The sequence below is a fragment of the Cavia porcellus genome, unplaced genomic scaffold, assembly GCF_034190915.1.
Source record: "Cavia porcellus strain 051 isolate PalLab524CR breed Dunkin Hartley unplaced genomic scaffold, mCavPor4.1 scaffold_2, whole genome shotgun sequence".
NCBI lineage: Eukaryota > Metazoa > Chordata > Mammalia > Rodentia > Caviidae > Cavia > Cavia porcellus.
Genome location: NW_026947485.1, coordinates 38,119,119 through 38,140,759, shown reverse-complemented (window position 1 = coordinate 38,140,759; position 21,641 = coordinate 38,119,119). Strand labels below are relative to the sequence as shown.

Here is a 21,641-nt window from a genome sequence, read left to right as displayed (position 1 = left end):
AAATAACAGTCTGACTCCTCATACCTCAGTGCCGTGGAAGCATGTCCCTTTTGAGCTTAAGTGGAGGGGAAGGGACTGTTGCGTAGTCCAAGTTCCCTTACTGAATATACACCAACTCCTCTTGTGATGACTGCCTATCTATCTTCTATTGGCTGTCACAGAGACGCTTTCTCATGTAGCTCAGCAGTTCCTGTCCTTTATAGATAGGAAACTTCCCAGATAATTATAAGAACAAATTGTAATGGACCTATAAGCAAATGGTGCTGAATAATTTTTTTAAAGCTACAGTTTCACTGTCTTAGTCAAAGCAGGATTATTACGTGATTAATTTTTTAGAAAAATTAGTAACTTCAAGGATAATAACTTTTAAACTGGAATAAGTGTTTATTTTCTATTAATAAAAATGAATTGTGACAAAAGTGGATTCTGGCTCCCCCAAACCCCCATCCTCTGGGATAAAATTTTCCAATACTGTCAGAAGCTTTCACACATTTATGTGAAAGAATGATGAAGTAAAGCAGCTGTAATATAGGACAGTATTTGATTTTTAAAGTCACCAAAAGCTGCACTGTCATACCAAAGCTGACCAAATGAGAAAAAAGAAAAATCAAACCAAACCAAGAAATACCAAAACCCATGCATAAGGACAGACAATTGCTTGATCTGCTGGCTCAGGGCCAAATATTTAATTTGCTTCTACAAGGTCATTAATCTTTAGGAGTGTGATTCTGGGGAATTCATGCCACTAAAAGCCCACTGACAACGAAGTGTGTTTTCTTGCTCAGTAAGAATTTATCCAACAGAAGCCAAGATAACATCTACAGGTGTTCTCTCTTTGCTTCTGACAGTCACCTGCATGGTCACGCCATCTGCTAAGGCCAGCCTGGACCTCACCAATAAATCGTAGCCACCTCTGTACACACCTGAGAGAAAAATGTAAGGAAAACCATATTAAGAACTCATAATAAGCTCTGATAATGAAATTTATCATGCTTACCCTATATCTCCTTTCTATTATTTTAGTTTAGCTTTTCTAGAAATTTGTGGGAACCACATACTATATAGGAATTCTAGCTTTTAAAAAAAATATTATCCTGAGACCAGGTATATATAAAGTATCCAGATGTGAGTACTTAAAAGGCAGTAAGGGCAAAGGTGGTTGGCACTCTTTCTGTGAGAGAATATGTCAGACCAGACATTTATGCTAAAAAAAATAGCATCCAAAAACAAATTATTCATTTTGACCAGGCTTCAACTTATTACTCATGTAATGGGGTGCCCATCCATATCTCTTTGTATTACATTTTGCAACAAAATATACTGTAAGGGAAATCTGATAGAAGTCTCTTACCTGCTAGATAGAGTGAATGGGAATTCTTGTTCTCAGGTACTTTATCTGACCTCTCACAGGGCTGCATGCCCAGAAATGTGATGATGTTGTTAACAGCCTCTGTGTTGAGAAAGTTTATTCAACAGTATTAGACAAGTTCAGCATTGACATCTCCCTTTGTACCCATATGTCTGGGATCTGGGGGTGTGGAATATTTGTCTAGAGAGGCTACTGGCCTTGAAAAATGGATGATTCAACCAAGTGATAAAGACAGGTACTTGTCTTTTAAATAAATGACTTACGATAGATTTAATGAAAAAGGAGTTCTAGAATAATATATATGCCTATTAGGTTTTATACTGTTATGTCAGATAGATTGGCAACACAAATGTTTTCACCTTCAAGTGTTTTGGTAGAGCTGAGGGCAAAGGTCTCTTCTTTCTCAAAGGTATCTCCCACCTCTTCCCAGGCAGCAGCAAAATTAGGCTTGAGTATCTTCTGAATGTGGTCAGACACAGTCACTTCAAGATCTTCTAGCTAGTGGGTAACAAGCAGCAGTCAGCAAATACAAATCATTTACATATAGAACAAGGATGGAAGGACCCAATCATTTATCACTGCAGGGGCAAATGAAAAACTCTACCACCACAATAGTTTAAATTATATAGTCTGGATAAACCTAATGCTGTAGGTCTTAACACAGAAAAGCAAGAAAACAGGACATCTAAGAAGAGCCAAATTCAGATCTACACCTATAGCCCTAGGTACACAGTAGTTATGTTGCCATATTTAGGTCATACAATACGTTCTAAAATTGCTATTCACAAACAGATTGATAAGTCTTCCCTCCTTTCTATCGAAAGTTTGCCAGTTCATAATCTATGCTATAGTATAAGCAAACTAAAAGTTGCTGAAGCAAAAACAGAACCACCGGCTTCAAATAAAACTGATTTCATGTATTATAATCTTATGAAAAATCATGTATTTTCATCATAAATCCCTATTATAAGGGGAAATAAGAGTTTCCTTCTTTTAATTGAATAGGAAGTGGTAAATCTATTGTTTGGCATGGTGTAGTCCCATTACAGAGGAGGATTAGTTCATGTCCTCCTTATGTGTAATCCATTTGAGAACAGAAACCCCATAAATTTATGTCAGCTATTTCTAGAAAAAAGTGTTCTCAAGGAAAATATCTTGTCTTAGTGTTGGAGAGGTGTCAATGTCTCTGCAGGGATGACTCACCACATACTCATCATCATACCCATCCTCATCTGGAACTCCAGTATTAGGGTCACAGTCCCGGACTGTAAATTTCATGGTGCAGCTGAAGGTGCCTGCAACTGGAGGAGAAAGAACAGGAAAGCCCATGTTGGAGGGTATTGTGAGCACAACAGTATACCATCATTAGAGGAAGTACTAACATGTGCTTCACCCACACTGCTCCACATTTTCAAATTAAACATTGTTTTCTAGGGCGGTAGTTCTCAAAGCTAGCTGCAAGTGGGTCAGAAAGGCAGTCTCACAAAGTACGATGTTAAAATGTGTTCTGTACTGTGGATTAGAATAGTACAGAAAAGATAATTATGGGCAAACTATTTCCATGTTGGTGTGAAGAAAATAGTAAGGGAAATACTTTTGGGGGCTTTTAGTCATGCCTATAAAAGGGCCTATATATTGAAAAATAAAAACAGCCATTGCTGTAGGGCCTAACAAAACAAGACACACTGACTAAAAAGCATACAAACCATCAAACTAATGCTGACCAAGTACACCTTAATCTCAGGATTAATACTGCCATTTAATTGTGGACTGATAGATCACCAGAAGAACTTGCTTTAAGTCAACTTTCAATCTACATTGAGTAGGTCAGTAAATTTAATCTATTATTGGTAAAGTTAGTGACTTAAGATGGAGAAAGCAAGTGTGCATTTACATGTTAGAGAGGACTGGTAGAAGTAATAAGAAATGGAATTGGGGGCACATTTTTGGAAAATAAAGTTTTCATAATGGTGAGAGGACTAAAAAGGCATTTAGAGTAAATCTGTGGTCTAAAAAAGGCTTATAAATATAAAAATATTAGGAATTGGAACACTAGGAAGCTACTGTAAGATGAACAAGGAGAAGAATAGATTCAGTGTAAAGAATATGAATGACCACTTTCATTTTAAGATCTTCATCTGCTCAGTTAACTTTAAACTTACTCTTTACATGTCTATTAAATCCCTATTTATCATACTGACATTACATTTGAAAAGAGTAAGCTAATGTACTGGATGCTAAAAAAGATGAATGAGGCACAACCTCTAAGTCTCTAGGAAGTTAAGTAAGTATGGTGTTTGTGAGCATGATCTATGACATTACAACTCAATGCCGTATTCTTTAAAATTTAATAGGTACTATATACAGCTGCAGGATTAACAGTCTGGGAAAACTGTAAAACACGTGAAAGGATGTAACAGTTTAGCTGGATCTCAAAAGATGGCAGAAGAGCTTTGGCAAGCCGAGGAAGGTGAGGGCCAATAAGAAAGTCTAGAAAGTCTATGGAGTAAATGAAGACAGTAAGGTATGCTAATAATAGGTGTTGATGAGGTTTCGTTTAGGAACTGTGATGTAACATATTTAAAACTATTTTACGACTGTCAAGTATGGTGGTACATGACTGTGATCCCAGTACTCGGAAGGCTGAGGCAGGAGAATTATTGTGAGTCCAAGGCCAGCCAGAACTACATAGCCAGACACTGTCTCAAATGACAAGACCAAGCCAAAGCAAACCAAACAACAAGAAAAACCAGCTTTGAGGTATTCAAGAGACTAAAGGATTAGAGATAAGCTAAATAAAATGGTACCAAATTCAGACCACTGGGGGAAGCCCATAAAGAATGGATCTGAATTCAGACAGCATAGAGATTCAATAGAACATGTTGAAGATTTACAAAGTAGTGGGTTGATCCTTAAAAGAATATACTTATCAAGACTGCAGAATCTGTATCAGTATTGTAAGAGGGTGAAAAAAGACTGATTGTACTTAAATTAAGGTAGGATTTTCTTCAGGAGGAAGGAGAAAAAGTGTATGTTAACACAAACCCTGCATAAGTCAACTGAGGTCTTAAAAAATGAGAGACATGAAAGGTATGGATAGAAGTCACAAGGAAGAATACGGAATCAGGACAGACATTAAATAATTATATGAGCTCTAACTTAAGCAGAGAATTATAGATAAATGAAGAAGAGGAAAAGGTCTACATTAAAATTGTTCTCAGAAATGGGACTTGTGAGGATAGGCTGAAAATAAGGCAACTACTGAGAAATCTGAAAAGAAAACAATTAGGGAAAAGATGGATGCTGGAAGCTAAGGAAGGAGAGAGATGTGTAAATTGGCTGGGGTGAATATCACCGTGGCAAATGTGAGAATGGGAAATTTGGAAGGAAGTTGCCAGGTCTGTACTGCTGAAGGGAAGATTGAAGAGGTAAAAAAGGATTTTATGAAACAATTCCAGAAAGCTTTGCAGGGATAATAATTAAAGGACAGGGTGCATCAATAGGACAAAACACTAGAAACAGAGTAAAAAGAATGGGTTTAAAACAGGCTAACTGCAGCAATCTGTGTAGGTCTGAAGTGACCTGAGAAGGGACAAATGTGGTAACAAAGTGTGGAAAACCAAGGATGGTCACACACTGAGCCAAAAGTGAGGAGCAAGCCAACTATCCAGAAGCCATTACTGAATCCTTAGGAATACTTTACAACCGGCAAGAGACATGTTAAAAGTTAAGGTTTTTCTCTAGAACACATGAGGAGGAATAGTACAGAGGAGCAACACTGAAGTTGCCTTCAGATGAAAAAGCACCAGTCACTAAGGAATAAAACATTAACCGAAAGGATAAGATGGTATTCTCAGGCCAAAAGTCAGGTTAGGAATAAGGAAGAGAAGGCAGAGTAGACAAGGAAAGGAAGTATTACCTAGTGTAAGGCAGAGCAGGTGGAGAGTAAAGATCTCAAACGGGACTGCTGTTAAGAGTTTAAACCGGGTCTGAATTGGGGCGTAAAAGTCATGGGAAATATACAGAAAGGGTGAAGAACAAGGATTTAAGGATGCTACAGTACACTATCTCTTAAAGCTTGGGAAGAAAAATGAGTTTAAAGATTAATGGGGAAATTCATAAGAAAGCTGATTAGGATGAATGCTGACAAAAAGCTATTGCTGATAATTTTATTTAGAGGCTTACTTAGTAGAGGTTGTGAATGGGTAGTTTCTCCAGAGAATGGATGATTGCTGCTAGATGGGGAATGAGTAGTAAAGGTTATACTGATAGAAGTATGTCTGAAGACAGTAATTTTGTAACCACTTCTTTTGTAGAGATGGTAAAGTGAAAGGATGACAGAGATAAAATACAATAGATTATTGCATTGTGTACCATTAAAGCTGCTCAAAGTTCCCTGCTTTGTGGAGACTGGCTAAAAGTGACATACATTTCCTAGGACATGTATGAACATGTCACAGAAGAAGAGAAGATGGAGGCCGACAAATAAGAGGAGAAGTAGGATTTAGGCTGGGGGGTGGGGTACAGAACATAAAGGGTGAGTAGGGAAGGGCACTAAAGAGGGCCAGACTGAGGGCATACTGGAAAACAGGCAGTAGAGAGATACAAGTTATGGTGCCTTACAACCATAAAGAGAGAATGTGAAGAGAGCTGGGTAAGCAAGAGTGTTATGAGGCTGAAAGTAAGAGTCAACCACTGATGGGATGCCTACGAAAATAAAATGAAGAGAAAAGATGGACGCTGGAAGCTGAGGAAGGAGAAGGATGTGTGAACTGGGCTGGGATGTAGACTATGCATTAGGCACTCTTGGAATCTTTGCTGAATGATATCTAAAGCAAAACATATCAACAGACTGAAAGGTCAAGGAGCTGAAATGGGATGGATCTGAGCCAAAGCCAGTGGCAGGAACCTTATGCAGGACTGGACTAAACTGAGAATGCAGATGTATTCAGAACAGTGTAGAGGAAGCACAGGAGATGGAAGGAAAGATGAATAAATCTGTGAGAACCACAAAGGTGGTATCTGGGGGAAAAAGCAACTGTAATATAGATAACACAGTTGTTTCTCCAGGGTCAATTAGGGAAAACAGTGGAGGAACTTGCAGAGGATAGGGTGTCACTGGAAGATACTGATACGTAGGTACTGATATGAGGAATATGGCACCATAATTGTACCAAGATGGTGGTTAAGAGAGAGGAGAGAGACTAGAATCTATGTACTGAAACACACTATACAGAATACTTAAGCCAGGCATCATGGCACACATCTAATCCCAGTACTATGGAAAGCTAAAGCAGGACGATCACACATTTGGGCCTACCCTGGGCAATTTAGTGAGATTTTGTCTCAAAAAAAAGTTTTTTTAAAGGTGCTAGGGATGTAGCTCACTGTGAAGGTCTCACATTCAATCCCTAGTACTGAGGGGGAAAAAAGAATAGTTAAGGGTAAAGAGAAGCAACCTGGGCAAACAGGATGAGAAAAGATGTTCCCCAGAAAGGAAATCCTATAAAACCTTAAAATGTGGGTCTTGCAGTCAAATGTTGGGTCTTAATGTCAGATTTCAAAAGGCACTAGGAAAAGGGCCTGAAGAGCCATGCAGATTTTGGTAGGAAATTTTAATTAGAAGGTTTGGAAGGAGATAGATTAAAATGAACTCTGATGTAAAAAGATAATGGGTGAGATCTGAGTAGTTGTCTGTAGAGTGGTGACTAATTCTGTATTAGAAACAAGTGGCTGGAGATGATATTGGGAATCTAACTCAAGAGTAAAACTTCATTTGTTATTTTCATGTATAAGTGATAATTATATGTGGGAGGGTAAATCAAAGTGAAGCAACAAATGAAAGTCATGTAAAGTGCTGCATTGAAGTTACTCGCAGAACTGTTACTGTATTTCTTGTGTTTCAAATGAGAGACCAACATTAGAGAAGGAACCTGCTTGAGTGCAGGTTCTTAAAAGGAGATGGAGTCCATCTGAATGAAGCAAACAATTTCTCAAAGAAGGGAGACTCATGATAGGGAAGCATATTTCTTTAAAGGAAGACAAGTAACAAGGAGAAAAGAAATGGAAATGTAGTAGGTGAAGGTGACAAAGACTGGCAGGCATTGATTGGAGGAAGAAGACCCCATATTTTGGTCAAAAGATACTGAAGAAGAGAGATCAAAGCCCAGGGGAACACTGTAAAACCTACCGAATAATTTTGAGGTGATATGGTAATAAGAAAGTCTAAAGCACCATCAAAATTGGACAAATTTATTGGATATAAGGCCAGGTTGCAATGATGGGGGCACTGAAAAGCAGCAGACTGAAGTGGGAATGAGTCTGCAGCAGACTTTCTCTTGATGCCTTGGTAGGAACTTTTAATTAAAGGGTTTAGTTGAGGGGAAATTTAAGAGCAATGCTTCTTTTTTTTTTTTTTTTTAAATTTTTTATCGGTACCAGGGATCGAACTCACGACCGCCTGCTTACAAGGCAGGTGCTTATGCCGCTGAGCTAAATCCCCAGCCCCAAGAGCAATGCTTCTTAAAATGTATTATATCAGCATTACCTAGGAATCTGGCAGAAGTATAAATTCTTCCCCCACTCTAGACTTACTAAGTCAGAAATTCAGAGTAATGCCTAGCAGTTTGTATTTTAACAGGCTACATGTTCAGGATGTTTGCTTTAGGTAAAGGAAGACTAAGAATAATTCTGATATGGTATCTTTGCTAGCAACTATACAGGATTAGCTGAAAACTGGAGAAGCAACTGAAGAAACTTGTATGAAAAGATATGAGAGTTTTTTGTAGTTCTGTATTACGTGTACCCTTACACCGCTTTGTTTTGTTTTGTGTTTTTCTCTTTTTCCTCTTAAATTAAAAAAAAAAAAAAGAAAAGATATGAGAGAATGGAGGAGACAGGCTAAAAAAAGGAGAGGTGATGTATTCATACAGGTAGGGGTCAACTTGAAGAACCGTGAATGCCCAGGGCAAATGGCAAGAAAGAGACAAGATGAAGAATACTGGTCTGGCAAAACAGGATTTCAGAATGAGTGATTTTATGTTAATCCAGGTCACAACCACTTAGGAAAAGAGAGGAATGAAAAAACTGAATAAGAATTGAGGTTATGAGTGAAACTGTTAGGAGGCTTGTTAGAAGAGTGAAGGGAGAGATAGGAATGTGGATAGTCAAATCCAGTGTGCAGAGTCTGTCTGAACAGTAAGTGTTTACCTTGATGAATCTGTTTCTTTATAAGAGGCTACTGCACATATGGGAAGGATACCAATATGGTTTCTGAATAAAAAGAGAAGCTGAATATAAGGTAAAGTTTTTATTAGGCATACTGGAGTCAATGGAGAGAATGGAGTGAGATAGTGATACTAAAATCATTGCTATAGATTTATAAATTATTGCTAAAACTTTTATAGGTAAATGAATGCAACTTGAGATCATACTCAGTGAAATAAGACACTCATGTGTAAACACTGTATTGTCTCACTAGTGTGAGAAGCTGAAAGAAACTATAAAAGATAGTTAAGATAGTTATACTATTGACTACTCTGAACTCACTGAAAAGAAAGGTTTGTGCTAGTGTTGTTCAGATGATTAAATGCAGATGTCTTGCACTCTGAGTAACTGATTTGAAGCTAACAATACACAATGTATATACTTTTGTTACCCCTAATTATTGTTTTGAAATTTTTATTTTTTCTTTTTAAAAAAATTATTTCTAAAGAGAAAGTATCACCTAACATTGATAAACCACTGTTGCTTATACTAACTGGGGTGTTTCTTATTTGGGCCAAAGATCATTATGAAAAAGGAAGAGGACAAGCTGGATGCTGTCCAATGGGAAGACTTATTTAAGGCTAGAAAACTGCTTCTAAGTGAAGGAGAGACTAAGGACATGAAAGTAAGACACTTTGAAAAGAATACACATTCATCACTGTGGAACACTAAGATATACAGGGGGAACTCCCAAAGGGGAATTGAAAAGGATGTTTTATAAGACGGACATTAAAGATGTATTTAGAAGAAGACTTGTTTGAAAAAAGAACAAAACAGCAAAGAGCAAAAGATGGAGGTAGGTTGCTAAGTAAGGAGAGGGGATGTGTGAATCAAGCTTGGGTGCAACACAGAATAGAATTTGTTGAATTAACAGGGCTGAATGGGAACATTAAGAAATGAGAGTTGGAAATTTTCCAGAAAAAAAAGCAGGGTAAAAATGTTGCACAGTAAGAACTGGGGTATGAGAGGAAAAAGAAATTGATTTTGCTGTCCAGGAAGCTTTGCTGGAGAAATACTAGAAGTAAGGGGATGGTCAATATAGTGAGAATGAAAAAGAGGCAAAGTGGAATGACCAGTGGCAATATACTGTCCAAATTCAGGCTGAACTGTGAGTACAAGGTAATGCAGGATAGAATATAAGACACCAGGGAGATGGTAATGTATTAAACTCCCCAACATAAGGGGAGTATCTAGAAGAATCTGTAAAAATGATGTGTATGTATGTGGTAGCTTAAAGAAACAGAGACAAAGAAGATAAGGACACATGATTCTTTAGGGCAAAATAAGGAACCAAGTGCAAAGGAGTGGAACAAAGAAGGATTTCTGCTGATGTGAAGGATGATTTGAAGGACTGATGTGGATTGGTGGATTATACATACTTTGACCTACGTTATATGGGATAAAAAGGAAGAAGGAGTTCATTAGCAGAGTTAAAGACCATTGTATGAAATGCAGAGGAAATAAGGGTAGATGGAGTGACAGTGATGCACATTAGGTCTGTAAAAAAACATACAGAAGTGAGAAACTGGTAAGATCTCAAATTGGGTCAAAGCAGTGAACTTGCTTGGGATGACTCAATAGCAAATGAATGGAGAATCTAAGAGTGTCAAGGGGGTACGTACAGAAGAGCCTAACTTACCTAGGTCTATTCTGTGAAAGACATTTTCAATAAAAATTTGGTTAACAGGGAAGTTTAAGAGTGTTTTATTAAGATACACTTTAAAAAGAGCTTTTCTGGCAACACTAAGATACATAAAGAGTGGCTAATTAGGAAGCATTGGTGAATGGTTTGTTTATCAAGGAAGTTAACTGCATTTCTTAAAAAATGACTGGGAATCGTAGGGTGAGTAAGCCTCAGGAGAATACCTACTACATCTGTTGCTCTAATAAAATGATAGTCACTATATTGGGTAGGTAAGCAAGGATAGAATATAATAGGAGAGGAGCTTTGCTATAAGTAATGCATGCTGTGTGAATTAGAGCAGGGTTCTGGACTGTCAAAGAAGCTATGTATTAAAGAGACTTGGAATATGTGGAAAGATCTGTCCGAAGGGCTAAATGTTTGGTATTACTTTTGTGAATAGTATACACAGTGGGAAAGAAAAATAATGACTTCAGTTCTGAATAGGAGTCAGACTAGTTCTTAAAGTTTTGATGAGGGAAAAAGTTTAAATGAACACATATACAGTTAAGAGTACATACTCTCAAAGACAGTATTGTGTATTACTCATAGGATATGGAAATATTTATTAAAATTATAAAAACAGGGAAGTACCACATTTATATAATGATTTTCTTGGAAAGCAGAAAGAAATGATTCTGAGGTGTAGTACAGAAGTCTTGATTATATGTTCAGTATTTTATTTCGTTAAAAAAGGATCTGAAGCAAAACAACAAAGTTAAAATATGAAAAAGCGGAGTGACGGAAAATTTTAATTAAAGGGCTTGGTTGATTAAAGAAAGATCAGAGGGAGAAGATTAGCATTAATCTTGATAAAAGACATTGATAGTAACCTGAAAGACATTGGTAAGGGTGAGCAGTTTATCTAGTAAAGACAATAATCTCTATTTGGTTAGAAATGGGTATTATTAAGAGTACCCCTCAAAACTATACCCCTTGATAAGATAGTGTATCCATTATAATTATAGAAGAAGCCAATAATACCATATAGATGTTAGTATATAAGTGCAAATAATTGAAGGAAATTGAGGACTTAGTGAAATATGTTCTTTGCTCAGAACAAAGCTGTCATGCTAGAACTGGGATGTGAGAGAAATTACTGAGACATGGATTTAAAAAAAAAAAGAGAAGGAAACAGTAGAGAGAAATGGACATGTAAGTGAGGAAAAGGTATTGTAGGATTTAGGCTGTGGTATAAAGCATGCAGTTCTGCAAATGTGTTAGACAAATATTAGTAAGGGCCAAGGTCAGAAGCATGGAGACACCAGAATTAAAGTTCAATAAAGAGTTATATATTTTGGGGCTGGGGATTTAGCTCAGCGGCATAAGCACCTGCCTTGCAAGCAGGCGGTCATGAGTTCGATCCCCGGTACCGATAAAAAAAATGAAAAAGACAAAAAAAAAAAAAAAAAGAGTTATATATTTTAAGCCAGATATCAGGAAATGGAAGTAAGGAGAAGGTGAGAATGTGACAAAATAAGAATTTAAGAATGGAAAAGAAAGAACGAAAGAAAAGAAAGAAAGGAAGGAAGGAAGGAAAGGCAGGCAGGCAAGCAAAAAGCTAAGCATGGTGGTCCATATCTGTAATTCAGAACTTGGAAGGCTAAGAAACAAGGACTGCTGTGAGTTAGAGGCCAGCCTAGGCTACATAGTGAATTCAGGGCCAGCCTAAATTACATAATAATGATACCTTGACTTAAAAAAAAAGTGGGGGCAGAGAGAGAATGAAAATATAGTATGTTGCTGCCCAGAATGCTTTCTTAGAAAACGATTTGAAGACACTGGTACAGTAATAGAATGGGAAATTAAGAGAAAGATTAATAGACCTAAGAGCCAGAGCAGGAATCATAGGAAAGTCCAGACTGAATGGATGGTGGAAACAGACTCAGTACCAATTGCAAGAACTAGGCAGACTGAAGGCTGAATATCTAAGAGTGTATGTATTCAAAAAAATGATTATATCCACTGGAATGATCCAGTTGGAAAAAAATGGAATGTTGAAGGAGATGTAAGGAGCTTGAAGCAAAAAGAGAAAGGAAAAAACCACTGTTCAAGTTATTTATAGATGGAAAGACATTATCACAGATTTTGATGGGAGAAATGGCTACTGTTCCACACTTAGGCCAACTCTTGACAGAAAGAAAAAAAAATAGAGTTTAACCAGTAAGTATTTGGGTACAGAGGGTAGCTAGGAAGTGCTATATGAACTGGAGAATAATTTTGACAAGGGGACTGACAAGACAGATCAGATATAGATTAAGGAAAAAAGAACTCTCAGATTTAGAACTGTATAGGAGAGAGAGGACCTGGGGTCAGAAAAACAACAGTAATTTGGTGGGCTGATGCTTGACCTCTTAGTGGAAAATCGATCTTTTTAGAAGGTTTAAACTAGATATTTTGTTGGTAGAACAAATAAATTCTATAGGTTGAGGAATGGTGGGACCACAGAGAGGTAAACCTCAAGAGAAAATCTGGCATTCACTAATGTATTATAGAGCTGGTAAGTGAATAGAAAGTCTGAGATATTTTCAGGGGTAGAGGTAGTTCTAGGGTTTGAACACAAGGCCTTTGTACTGTGCTACATCCTAGCTTTTTCTTTTTTCACTTTTTGAGACAGCGTCTTGCTAAATTACTCAGGCTGGGCTTGAACATGGGATCTTCCTGTCTGAACTTCCCAAAGTCCTAGGAATACAGGTGTGCAACACCATGCCCAACTAGAAAAATTTCTATACATATATCACCATATGCCTGCAAAACCTGGTACAGTGAGTTATCATTCTTGTATTAACAAAAACCATTTATTTGCACACAAAGACTTGTGTCAGAAAGGTACATTTCTGCTGTAGTAACACCTCTTCTATCAGTAGGCTCACTTCTTATGCACACGGATTTTTTTTTGTACAATATTTCTTCATTTTCCTACAATTTGGATGGGATAACTCAAGAAACTCGTCATTTGGTAAGTAAACATTTCCATAATATTTTTTCTTTATATATATTATTATTTGCTATTTATTTGGAAAATACGTCACTATTTCTTGCAGTATAAAAGGAAGATGCCAATTGTTGTCTTTAATGTATGGGTTCATTTTGTACCACATATGTCTATTGTTGAATGAATTACATGTAAATTAATTAGGCATGTCTTTTAAAATGGTTTATATTATAAAAATTTCTTCAGTTTTTGTCTGTTTTAGTGGTTGTTGGGAAAATTACTTACAAAGCAACTGAGTCAGTAAAAGGACTGTATAGTGGGACAGTGCAGCAAGGAAGAAAGAAATGGTGAAAATAAAGTTAATAACTAAATATAGAACACAAGAGGGAAAGTGTCTTGGAAACTGAATCTACAAAGAAAACTGTAGTTGACAGAAGAGATAAGAGTCAGGTTCAATGAAGTGAACTCAAAATAATGCAAGAAGCAGGGATCCTTTTAAGGAACAAACAGAACTAAAGCAATTCAGTGCAGTATGTGGGACAACAGAAATATAGAAACAGATTGAGCAATGCATGCGGAACAAAAAGAGGTATCTAATGGAAGATATTAATGAACGCATAGAAATGATGCATAGTAAATGAATAGTTAATAAAAATTTTATCTAAGGCAGAACAGAATAGGAAAAAAGGAAATAGTGGAAAATCACTGAAAAATTTACTTTTAGATGGAAAATGATATGTATGACAAACAAGTTGGCATAATAATCGTAACAAATGAAATAAGAATATAGGTAGAAACTAAGAAGAATATAGTATGGATTTGATAACATTTCACAATAATATGAATAAATACAAGGCTACCTACCTTCGCAATAGGGAAACCCAGCAACAGTGAGGTCAGCAGGGAAAGAACATAAACCAAGAGAAACCACAAAAGATGTAAGAGGGGCCAAAGAACGTGAAGGAAAAGGGGAAGGTGGGGAAAAAGCAACTGAGAAAGCACCTACATGGATGAGTGAAATGTTAGAAAAAGTTAAAATGGTAAAGAGAATTGAATTGTATATTTGAGTCAAATTCCAAACAAAAAAGGAGCGAAAGAGACTATGAAAGAGTGAAAGGAGCTAAATCGACAGCAGAGAGGGCACTAGGTAGAGAATGGAATTGAAAAGTGCACATCCATATTTGGAAAGGACTGTTACTAGTCTCAGAAAGATGGTATCAAACGACGACTGGAGGAAGGCAGAGGTTTCACAGAATCAAAGACAAAGGAGTTACAGGGTAGAAAAGGCAAATCAATTTAGTTTACCAACGAGATCTTTTAGATAACTCATTTAAAAGAATCTGAGTGTAGAAATAAGGAATGGGACCAACAAAATATGGAAGAGAAACTCCTTTCCTGAGAATTCTGTATTTTTGTGGGGGTTGCAAAAATAATGAAAATGTTGAATAAGATAATATAAACTGTATACTGGATATGCTACGTGGAAAAGACAAGATTGAAAATATAAGTAAAAAGGACACTGCCTGATTCTCAGTGAATTTAAGAAAAACAAAACAAAAAAAAAAAAAAGAGAAGCACATTAATTATAGAATGAACATGGGCTAGAGATGTTGTATGTGAAAGGGGAGAACCATGAAGGCAATGTGCTGAGTCCAGATAGCGTGCCAAATTAGAGGGGTCATGCTGAGATCCTGAAGTATGGATGGCAGGTAGCTAGCACTAGAACTCTAGAGACCTTATATGCAAAGGTGAGGCCAAGGAACACAGTTGGGACCTACAGCAGTGATCCTTACGGGGGATAAGGGGGCAGGATCCACCAGAGACGGGTTGGGGGGAGCCGTGAGCATGGTCACAGGGAGGCTTATCTGGACATGAGAAGGGAATAGTGTTGCAGGGAGCAGGGAAGAGGTATAACTCAATATTAAAGAGGAAACATAAGGTCTGAGGAATAGGTGAGCAGGGAAAAATGCAGGGAGAGCAGTGGAAGGCTTAAATCTGTATCTGGCTCAGAAGAAAAACAAAATAATTTGATGGAAATGACAAGATATCTATGGGAGTTAGATCGGGGAAGGTGACAGGAGGAGAAAGAAATGGAGAGAATTTCAAGAATTATGGGATCTTGAATGACGGCCCACAAGGAGAAGGGAGGAGAATTATAGAACAGTCTAACTGGGCTTGACTGAATATCACACAGGAATGGCAGGAGGGATGGGAAGCATCAAAGCCACAGCTTACAAGCAGAGTAAAGACAAACAAACCCTAGATAGGACAGGACTATACAGAAAAAGGGGGCAACAAAGACAGCCAAGCAGTAGTGCAGATTACTCCAGCTCTTGCACAGGCACCACTGGCAGGGAACCTCAGGAACATGGAGAGGGAAGGACGCAAGTGGAGCAAGCCCTGTGGGTGGGTAGACGGATGCCTGCATATGGCAGAGGGGCAGCTGAGAGGCAATGTGCACAGGTTCTTTGCAGTGCCCACTGCAGCTGTGCTTCTATTCAAGGATGCTGGAAAGAGAGGGGTCTGTCCATACCACGGATGATAGAGGATGGACGAAAGCCTGGAGGGGGAGACCCTCAGAGAGAGATTTCAAAGGTTTGGTGGAAAACGTAAAGGAAGGAAGGTACTTAGTCATGCAGAGCACAGCAAGGCCCTGAGGAGAGATTAAGGGTTCCTTTTCCAGATTTCATTTTGCAGTGGTCTGATCAACCTGAGAGAAGAAGGCTAAAAAGGATGGAAAAGGTTCCTGTGCAAGAGCAGAGTCATAAACTGGGATCATGTGTTTCAGCAAGTAGTGCAGCGATAATACAGAACGACATGGAGACTGAGTTGACACAATGCATGGTGGAAGGCTGGTAGTTCCACAGGTAGGCTTGTTTCAACTACTGGGCATGTTTGGAGGAAACACAAGTGGCAGAGGAGAGAAAGAAGAGCAGGAGTGTGAGAGTGGCTGCAGGGTTCCTGCCCGCTTGTTTGATGGGAAGGGAAGAGAAAAGAAGAAGGCTGGCAGGACAAAGATGAAGGAAAAGTTGTCCTGAATGTGAAACTGAGGGCCTGGGAAAAATCCAGCCAGTGGCCAAGAAAGGGTACAGAAGTGAGGCTGGGACAGGGCCAGAAAGAGTTTGAGCAGAGAGCGGGCACAGCTAGAGAACAGAGCCCATGGAGAACAGAGGCACACAAATGTGAAGACGTGGCGGCCTTCAGGTAGTTGAGGGAAGTAAGGCCCTGGAGAGGAGGCAGAGAGGCATCTCTAGGCCAATGGGTGAGTGAGAAGGAGCGTGTGGCAAAAGGACAGGCAGCAGAAAGATGTGGGTATGAGAGGAAGACACGGGGCAAGGGACAGTCCCCTAAGGAAGGCAGACAGGGTGGCAGGAGGCAGCCAGGAAGGAAGGAGAGCAGAGAGTACCGTGGGGGGCACACAGGCTGGAGGCCAACAGGGGAGCTGGGAGGAGGGTGGCACCAGAGTGGGAATCAGCATTAGGGCGTTCATTAGGGTGCGAGGCTCAGCATGGGAAGGGGAAGGAAAGGGCAGTGCAGAAAAGGGGTAGATGCCTGTGGAGGAGGAGAAAGGCATGGCTCTACAGACTTGGGGGTTCTTACAAGGTGTAAACTTTAGGCCAGGCTCTTTACCACGGATCCGATGGGGCAGGGTGGGTGGCTAGGATGGGGTCTGGGACAGGATTTGGGTCAGGGCGGGCAGTGGGTACCCTGGGAAATAGGAGATCGAGGTGGGGCTATGAGCCTACTTCCAGGCATTGGGAAGGCACTTTATGGAACTGAGTTGGTGGAACATGCCATGTCTAGTGTGCAAAGTGAAGAGTCAAGTTGGGAAGACCACAGGACCTCTTTCGCTCCTAAGAGGAAAGAGAATAACGGAAGGGAGGTAGAAGGAAAGGGAAGGCCAAAATGCTGGTTTGTAAGGGAGGAGGAAAGATCGGAGGGTCAAAGAGCCCTTCCTTAGGGACACCTCTGCAGGAATCACAAATGGCAGGAGCAATGAAGGAAGAGAAGAAAAAGGGACAATACTAATCTCCCAGAAGACCACTTGGAACAAACACAGGCACAGGCGCTGCATTGTTTTCATGGTTCCCAGGCTGAAGAGCGCTTTCATGGTTTGGGGGTCTTTAGAAGAACAACTTTCAGGTGTAGTGGGTTGGTCAGTTCTTGTACTGAGTAGTAAACAGGGAGAGGCTCCAGGGATGAGAGTGCAAGGTCTGCATCAGAGAGGACATACGGAGATCATCCAGTGAGGATGTCAGGTGGCCACCACTGGAAAGCTGGAGGCCTCAAGTGGGAGGGTGAGGCCAGGGAGCACAGGTGGCATCCACTGCAGTGATTCTTACCCAGGATTGGGGGGGGGGTGTTTTCACCCGAGGGGGGCTTGGGCACGGCCCCAGGGAGGCCTATCAGGACATGGGAGGGGAGCAGTGTTCTGCTCACAGACAGCAGGAACAGCAGCAAATGCAGCCAGAACATGGTTCTGACAGGCCTCCTGGGGGTCGTGGGTCCTCGGGTGAGAATCCCTGGTGGAAGGAGGAGAATGGAGGCTGGGGCAGAGATGGAGGGGACTAGGAGATGCCTGTGAGTGGGGGGAGATGGAAGCATGAGACTCCTGAGTGTGAGAGCAGGTTGAGGGCGACTGGGAGTCCAGGAACAGTGAGGCCCCTGGAAGGCTGAGGGCTGAGTGGGGGTTTCCTGTGAAGGTCAGCGAGGGCAGGGCAGCACCATGGACCTGGGTGCAGGCTGAGGACTGGAGTGGAGGAGTGAGGCAGAGAGAGATGGCAGGGCACAGAGCAAGAGAGAGCACAGGGTTGGCCTGGGAGCTGGCCACTGTCCAGGGCAAGGGAAGGCCGCTGCAGAGGGGAGTGGAGCCCCGACTGAAGAGAGCTCAGGAAGGGATGAGGCTGAGGTAGGCAGAGGAAAAGGAGAGAGGGTGGGATGGAGGGGCTCCTGGAAGATGGAGCTTTAGGCCCAGCAGCGGGTCAGCTTGCCGGTGACACGTGTGTGAGGGCATGGGGTGGGCAGTGTGGAGGCACGTGAGAGGGCACAAGATTAAAGAATGTGACTCAGGAAGGTGGTGGAAGAATCAGAGACAGATGTTTCCAAGAGAATTTTCAGAAGACTGAAAGGAAGAAGGACAAAAACCATGAAAGACAGGATCATGGAAGTGTAGGTCGTCAAGGAGCCCACACCGTGAGGCCACAGGGACCGTTGGGCAGAAACACAGTCAGTGTGGTCTGTGTGAAACTAAGATGGCTGAATGTGGCACAGCACCCGGTAGGGGGACTTGTGTAGATGTGTGTGGACACCCAGGGGACTAGTGCTCAGCCAGATGGCTCCCAGAGGATGCTGAAAGCATGGCTGATGGGGGACAGTGACTGCATCTCCTTAAGCAGAGGAGAGGAAAGCAGGCCAGAGGAAACTGAGTGCTGTTAACAGGTTGAGAGTGCTCTTGCACATATAACTGTCATGAGAGCTCAGGGACATGGGGATGAGTCAAGGGGTGCGTGTCAAGGAAATGGAGAGAGCTGCTTGCAAATGGCAGAGGAGCAGCTGGGAAAGCCAGTGCGGAACAGGCAGTTCTCAATGGCCACTGAAGCTGTGTTTGAATGGGGAAAGGGAGAAGTGTCCAGTGCAGCAGACACTGCAACGGACACAGTGAAGACTGGGTGGACAAAGCCCTAACCACTGAGTAGATCAGTATGCATTTAAAGTAAGAATGTAGGTCCCTAGCAAATGGGCACGGTAGGAGTAATCCAAAACCCAGGAGGCTGGGAGTAGGGAAGGGGTGGAGCCTTCTGTTTTGGGAGATTTGATCAAGAGGAGGAGCAGAGGGCAAAGGAATGTTTACCATATTTAAGGCACAGAAGAAATGTCGCATGGAAAAGTCATAACAAGGAACAACTGTGCAGAGGCCATAACCCTGTGAGTGCAGTGGGCAGCATGCACTTCACATATGAAGCATGCCTCGGAGCAAATGCAAGTAGCAGAGGGGAGAAAGAAGAGCAGGAGTGTGGGAGTGGGAGTGGCTGCAGGGTTCCTGCCCGCTTGTTTGATGGGAAGGGAAGAGAAAAGAAGAAGGCTGGCAGGACAAAGATGAAGGAAAAGTTGTCCTAAATGTGAAACTGAGGGCCTGGGAAAGATCCAGCCAGTGGCCAAGAATGGGTACAGAAGTGAGGCTGGGACAGGGCCAGAAAGAGTTTGAGCAGAGAGCGGGCACAGCTAGAGAACAGAGCCCATGGAGAACAGAGGCACACAAATGTGAAGACGTGGCGGCCTTCAGGTAGTTGAGGGAAGTAAGGCCCTGGAGAGGAGGCAGAGAGGCATCTCTAGGCCAATGGGTGAGTGAGAAGGAGCGTGTGGCAAAAGGACAGGCAGCAGAAAGATGTGGGTATGAGAGGAAGACACGGGGCAAGGGGCAGTCCCCTATGGAAGGCAGACAGGGTGGCAGGAGGCAGCCAGGAAGGAAGGAGAGCAGAGAGTGCCGTGGGGGGCACACAGGCTGGAGGCCAACAGGGGAGCTGGGAGGAGGGTGGCACCAGAGTGGGAATCAGCATTAGGGCGTTCATTAGGGTGCGAGGCTCAGCATGGGAAGGGGAAGGAAAGGGCAGTGCAGAAAAGGGGTGGATGCCTGTGGAGGAGGAGAAAGGCATGGCTCTACAGACTTGGGGGTTCTTACAAGGTGTAAACTTTAGGCCAGGCTCTTTACCACGGATCCGATGGGGCAGGGTGGGTGGCTAGGATGGGGTCTGGGACAGGGTTCGGGTCAGGGCAGGCAGTGGGTACCCTGGGAAATAGGGGATCGAGGTGGGGCTATGAGCCTAGTTCTAGGCACTGAGAAGGCAGTTTATGGAATTGAGTTGGTGGAACATGCCATGTCTAGTGTGAAAAGTGAAGAGTATAGTTGGGGAGACCACAGGACCTCTTTCGCTCCCAAGAGGAAAGAGATTAACTGAAGGGAAGTAGAAGGCAAGAGAAGGCTAAAAGGCTTCTTTGTAAGGGAGGAAAGACTGGAGGATCAAAGAGCTCTTCCATGAGGCTATATTTGCAGGAATGACAAATGGGAGGAGTTGTTGACCAAGAGAAGAAAAAGGGGCAATATTAAGTTCCCAGAAGACCACTTTTTTGATTCAAACACATGCACAGGTGTGCATTGTTTTCATGGTTCCTGGGATGAAGTGCGCTGGGATTGGTGGGAGACTTTAAAAAAAACAACTCTCACGTGGAGTGGGTTGGTCAGTTTTAGTACTGAGTTGGAAATAGGCAGAGGCACATGGTGTCTCCAGGAGGAGAGTGCCAGGTCTGCATCAGAGAGGACATACTGAGATCATCCAGTGAGGATGTCAGGTGGCCACCACTGGAAAGCTGGAGGCCTGAAATGGGAGGGTGAGGCCAGGGAGCACAGGTGGCATCCACTGCAGTGATTCTTACCCAGGATTGGGGGGGGTGTTTCCACCCGAGGGGGGCTGTGGGCACGGCCCCAGGGAGGCCTATCAGGACATGGGAGGGGAGCAGTGTTCTGCTCACAGACAGCATGAACAGCAGCAAATGCAGCCAGAACATGGTTTTGATAGGCCACCTGTGGGTCGTGGGTCCTCGGGTGAGAATCACTGGTGGAAGGGGGAGAATGGAGGTGGGGGCAGAGATGGAGGGGACTAGGAGATGCCTGTGAGTGGGGGGAGATGGAAGCATCAGACTCCTGAGTGTGAGAGCAGGTTGAGGGCTACTGGGAGTCCAGGCATGGAACAGTGAGGCCCCTGGAAGGCTGAGGGCTGAATGGGGGTTTCCTGTGAAGGTCAGCGAGGGCAGGGCAGCACCATGGACCTGGGTGCAGGCTGAGGACTGGAGTGGAGGAGTGAGGCAGAGATAGATGGCAGGGCACAGAGCAAGAGAGAGCACAGGGTTGGCCTGGGAGCTGGCCACTGTCCAGGGCAAGGGAAGGCCGCTGCAGAGGGGAGTGGAGCCATGACTGAAGAGAACTCAGGAAGGGATGAGGCTGAGGTAGGCAGAGGAAAAGGAGAGAGGGTGGGATGGAGGGGCCCCTGGAAGATGGAGCTTTAGGCCCAGCAGCAGGTCAGCTTGCCGGTGACACGTGTGTGAGGGCATGGGGTGGGCAGTGCGGAGGCAGGAGTGAGAGTACATGATAAAAGCATGTTGCCCAGGAACAAGGTAGAATCAGAGGCAGATGCTCCTTGAGAGTGTTTTCCTAGTAGTGTGAAAGTGCGTATCAGAATGGCAGTGTCATAGGTTTCAGCTGCTCTGGGCGTGGTACTGGGAAGCATTTGACAGCTGGTACTAAAGGTTGGTGATTAAGCTGTTTAGCTGACACGTGTCAATGTAGTGTGACAGAAGCTGTCTTAATTTGGTGAAGGTGTGCATCCCTAAGACAG

At 42.1% G+C, this 21,641-nt stretch overlaps 1 protein-coding gene across 2 annotated transcripts in view; it reads right to left on the bottom strand.

The window, feature by feature from the left end:
- Positions 1 to 658: 658 nt before the first annotated feature.
- Copg2 (COPI coat complex subunit gamma 2) overlaps positions 659 to 21,641 on the bottom strand; it is a 239,418-nt gene continuing 218,435 nt past the window's right edge. For both annotated transcript variants that reach the window (XM_063240650.1, XM_063240642.1), the window contains exons 21-24: positions 2,573 to 2,670; positions 1,729 to 1,867; positions 1,352 to 1,450; positions 659 to 923 (exon numbers count right to left, since the gene is read on the bottom strand). In XM_063240650.1, the coding sequence (XP_063096720.1) occupies positions 793 to 923; positions 1,352 to 1,450; positions 1,729 to 1,867; positions 2,573 to 2,670 (467 nt within the window). In that variant the 3' untranslated portion in view covers positions 659 to 792. The remainder of the gene's footprint in view (positions 924 to 1,351; positions 1,451 to 1,728; positions 1,868 to 2,572; positions 2,671 to 21,641) is intronic.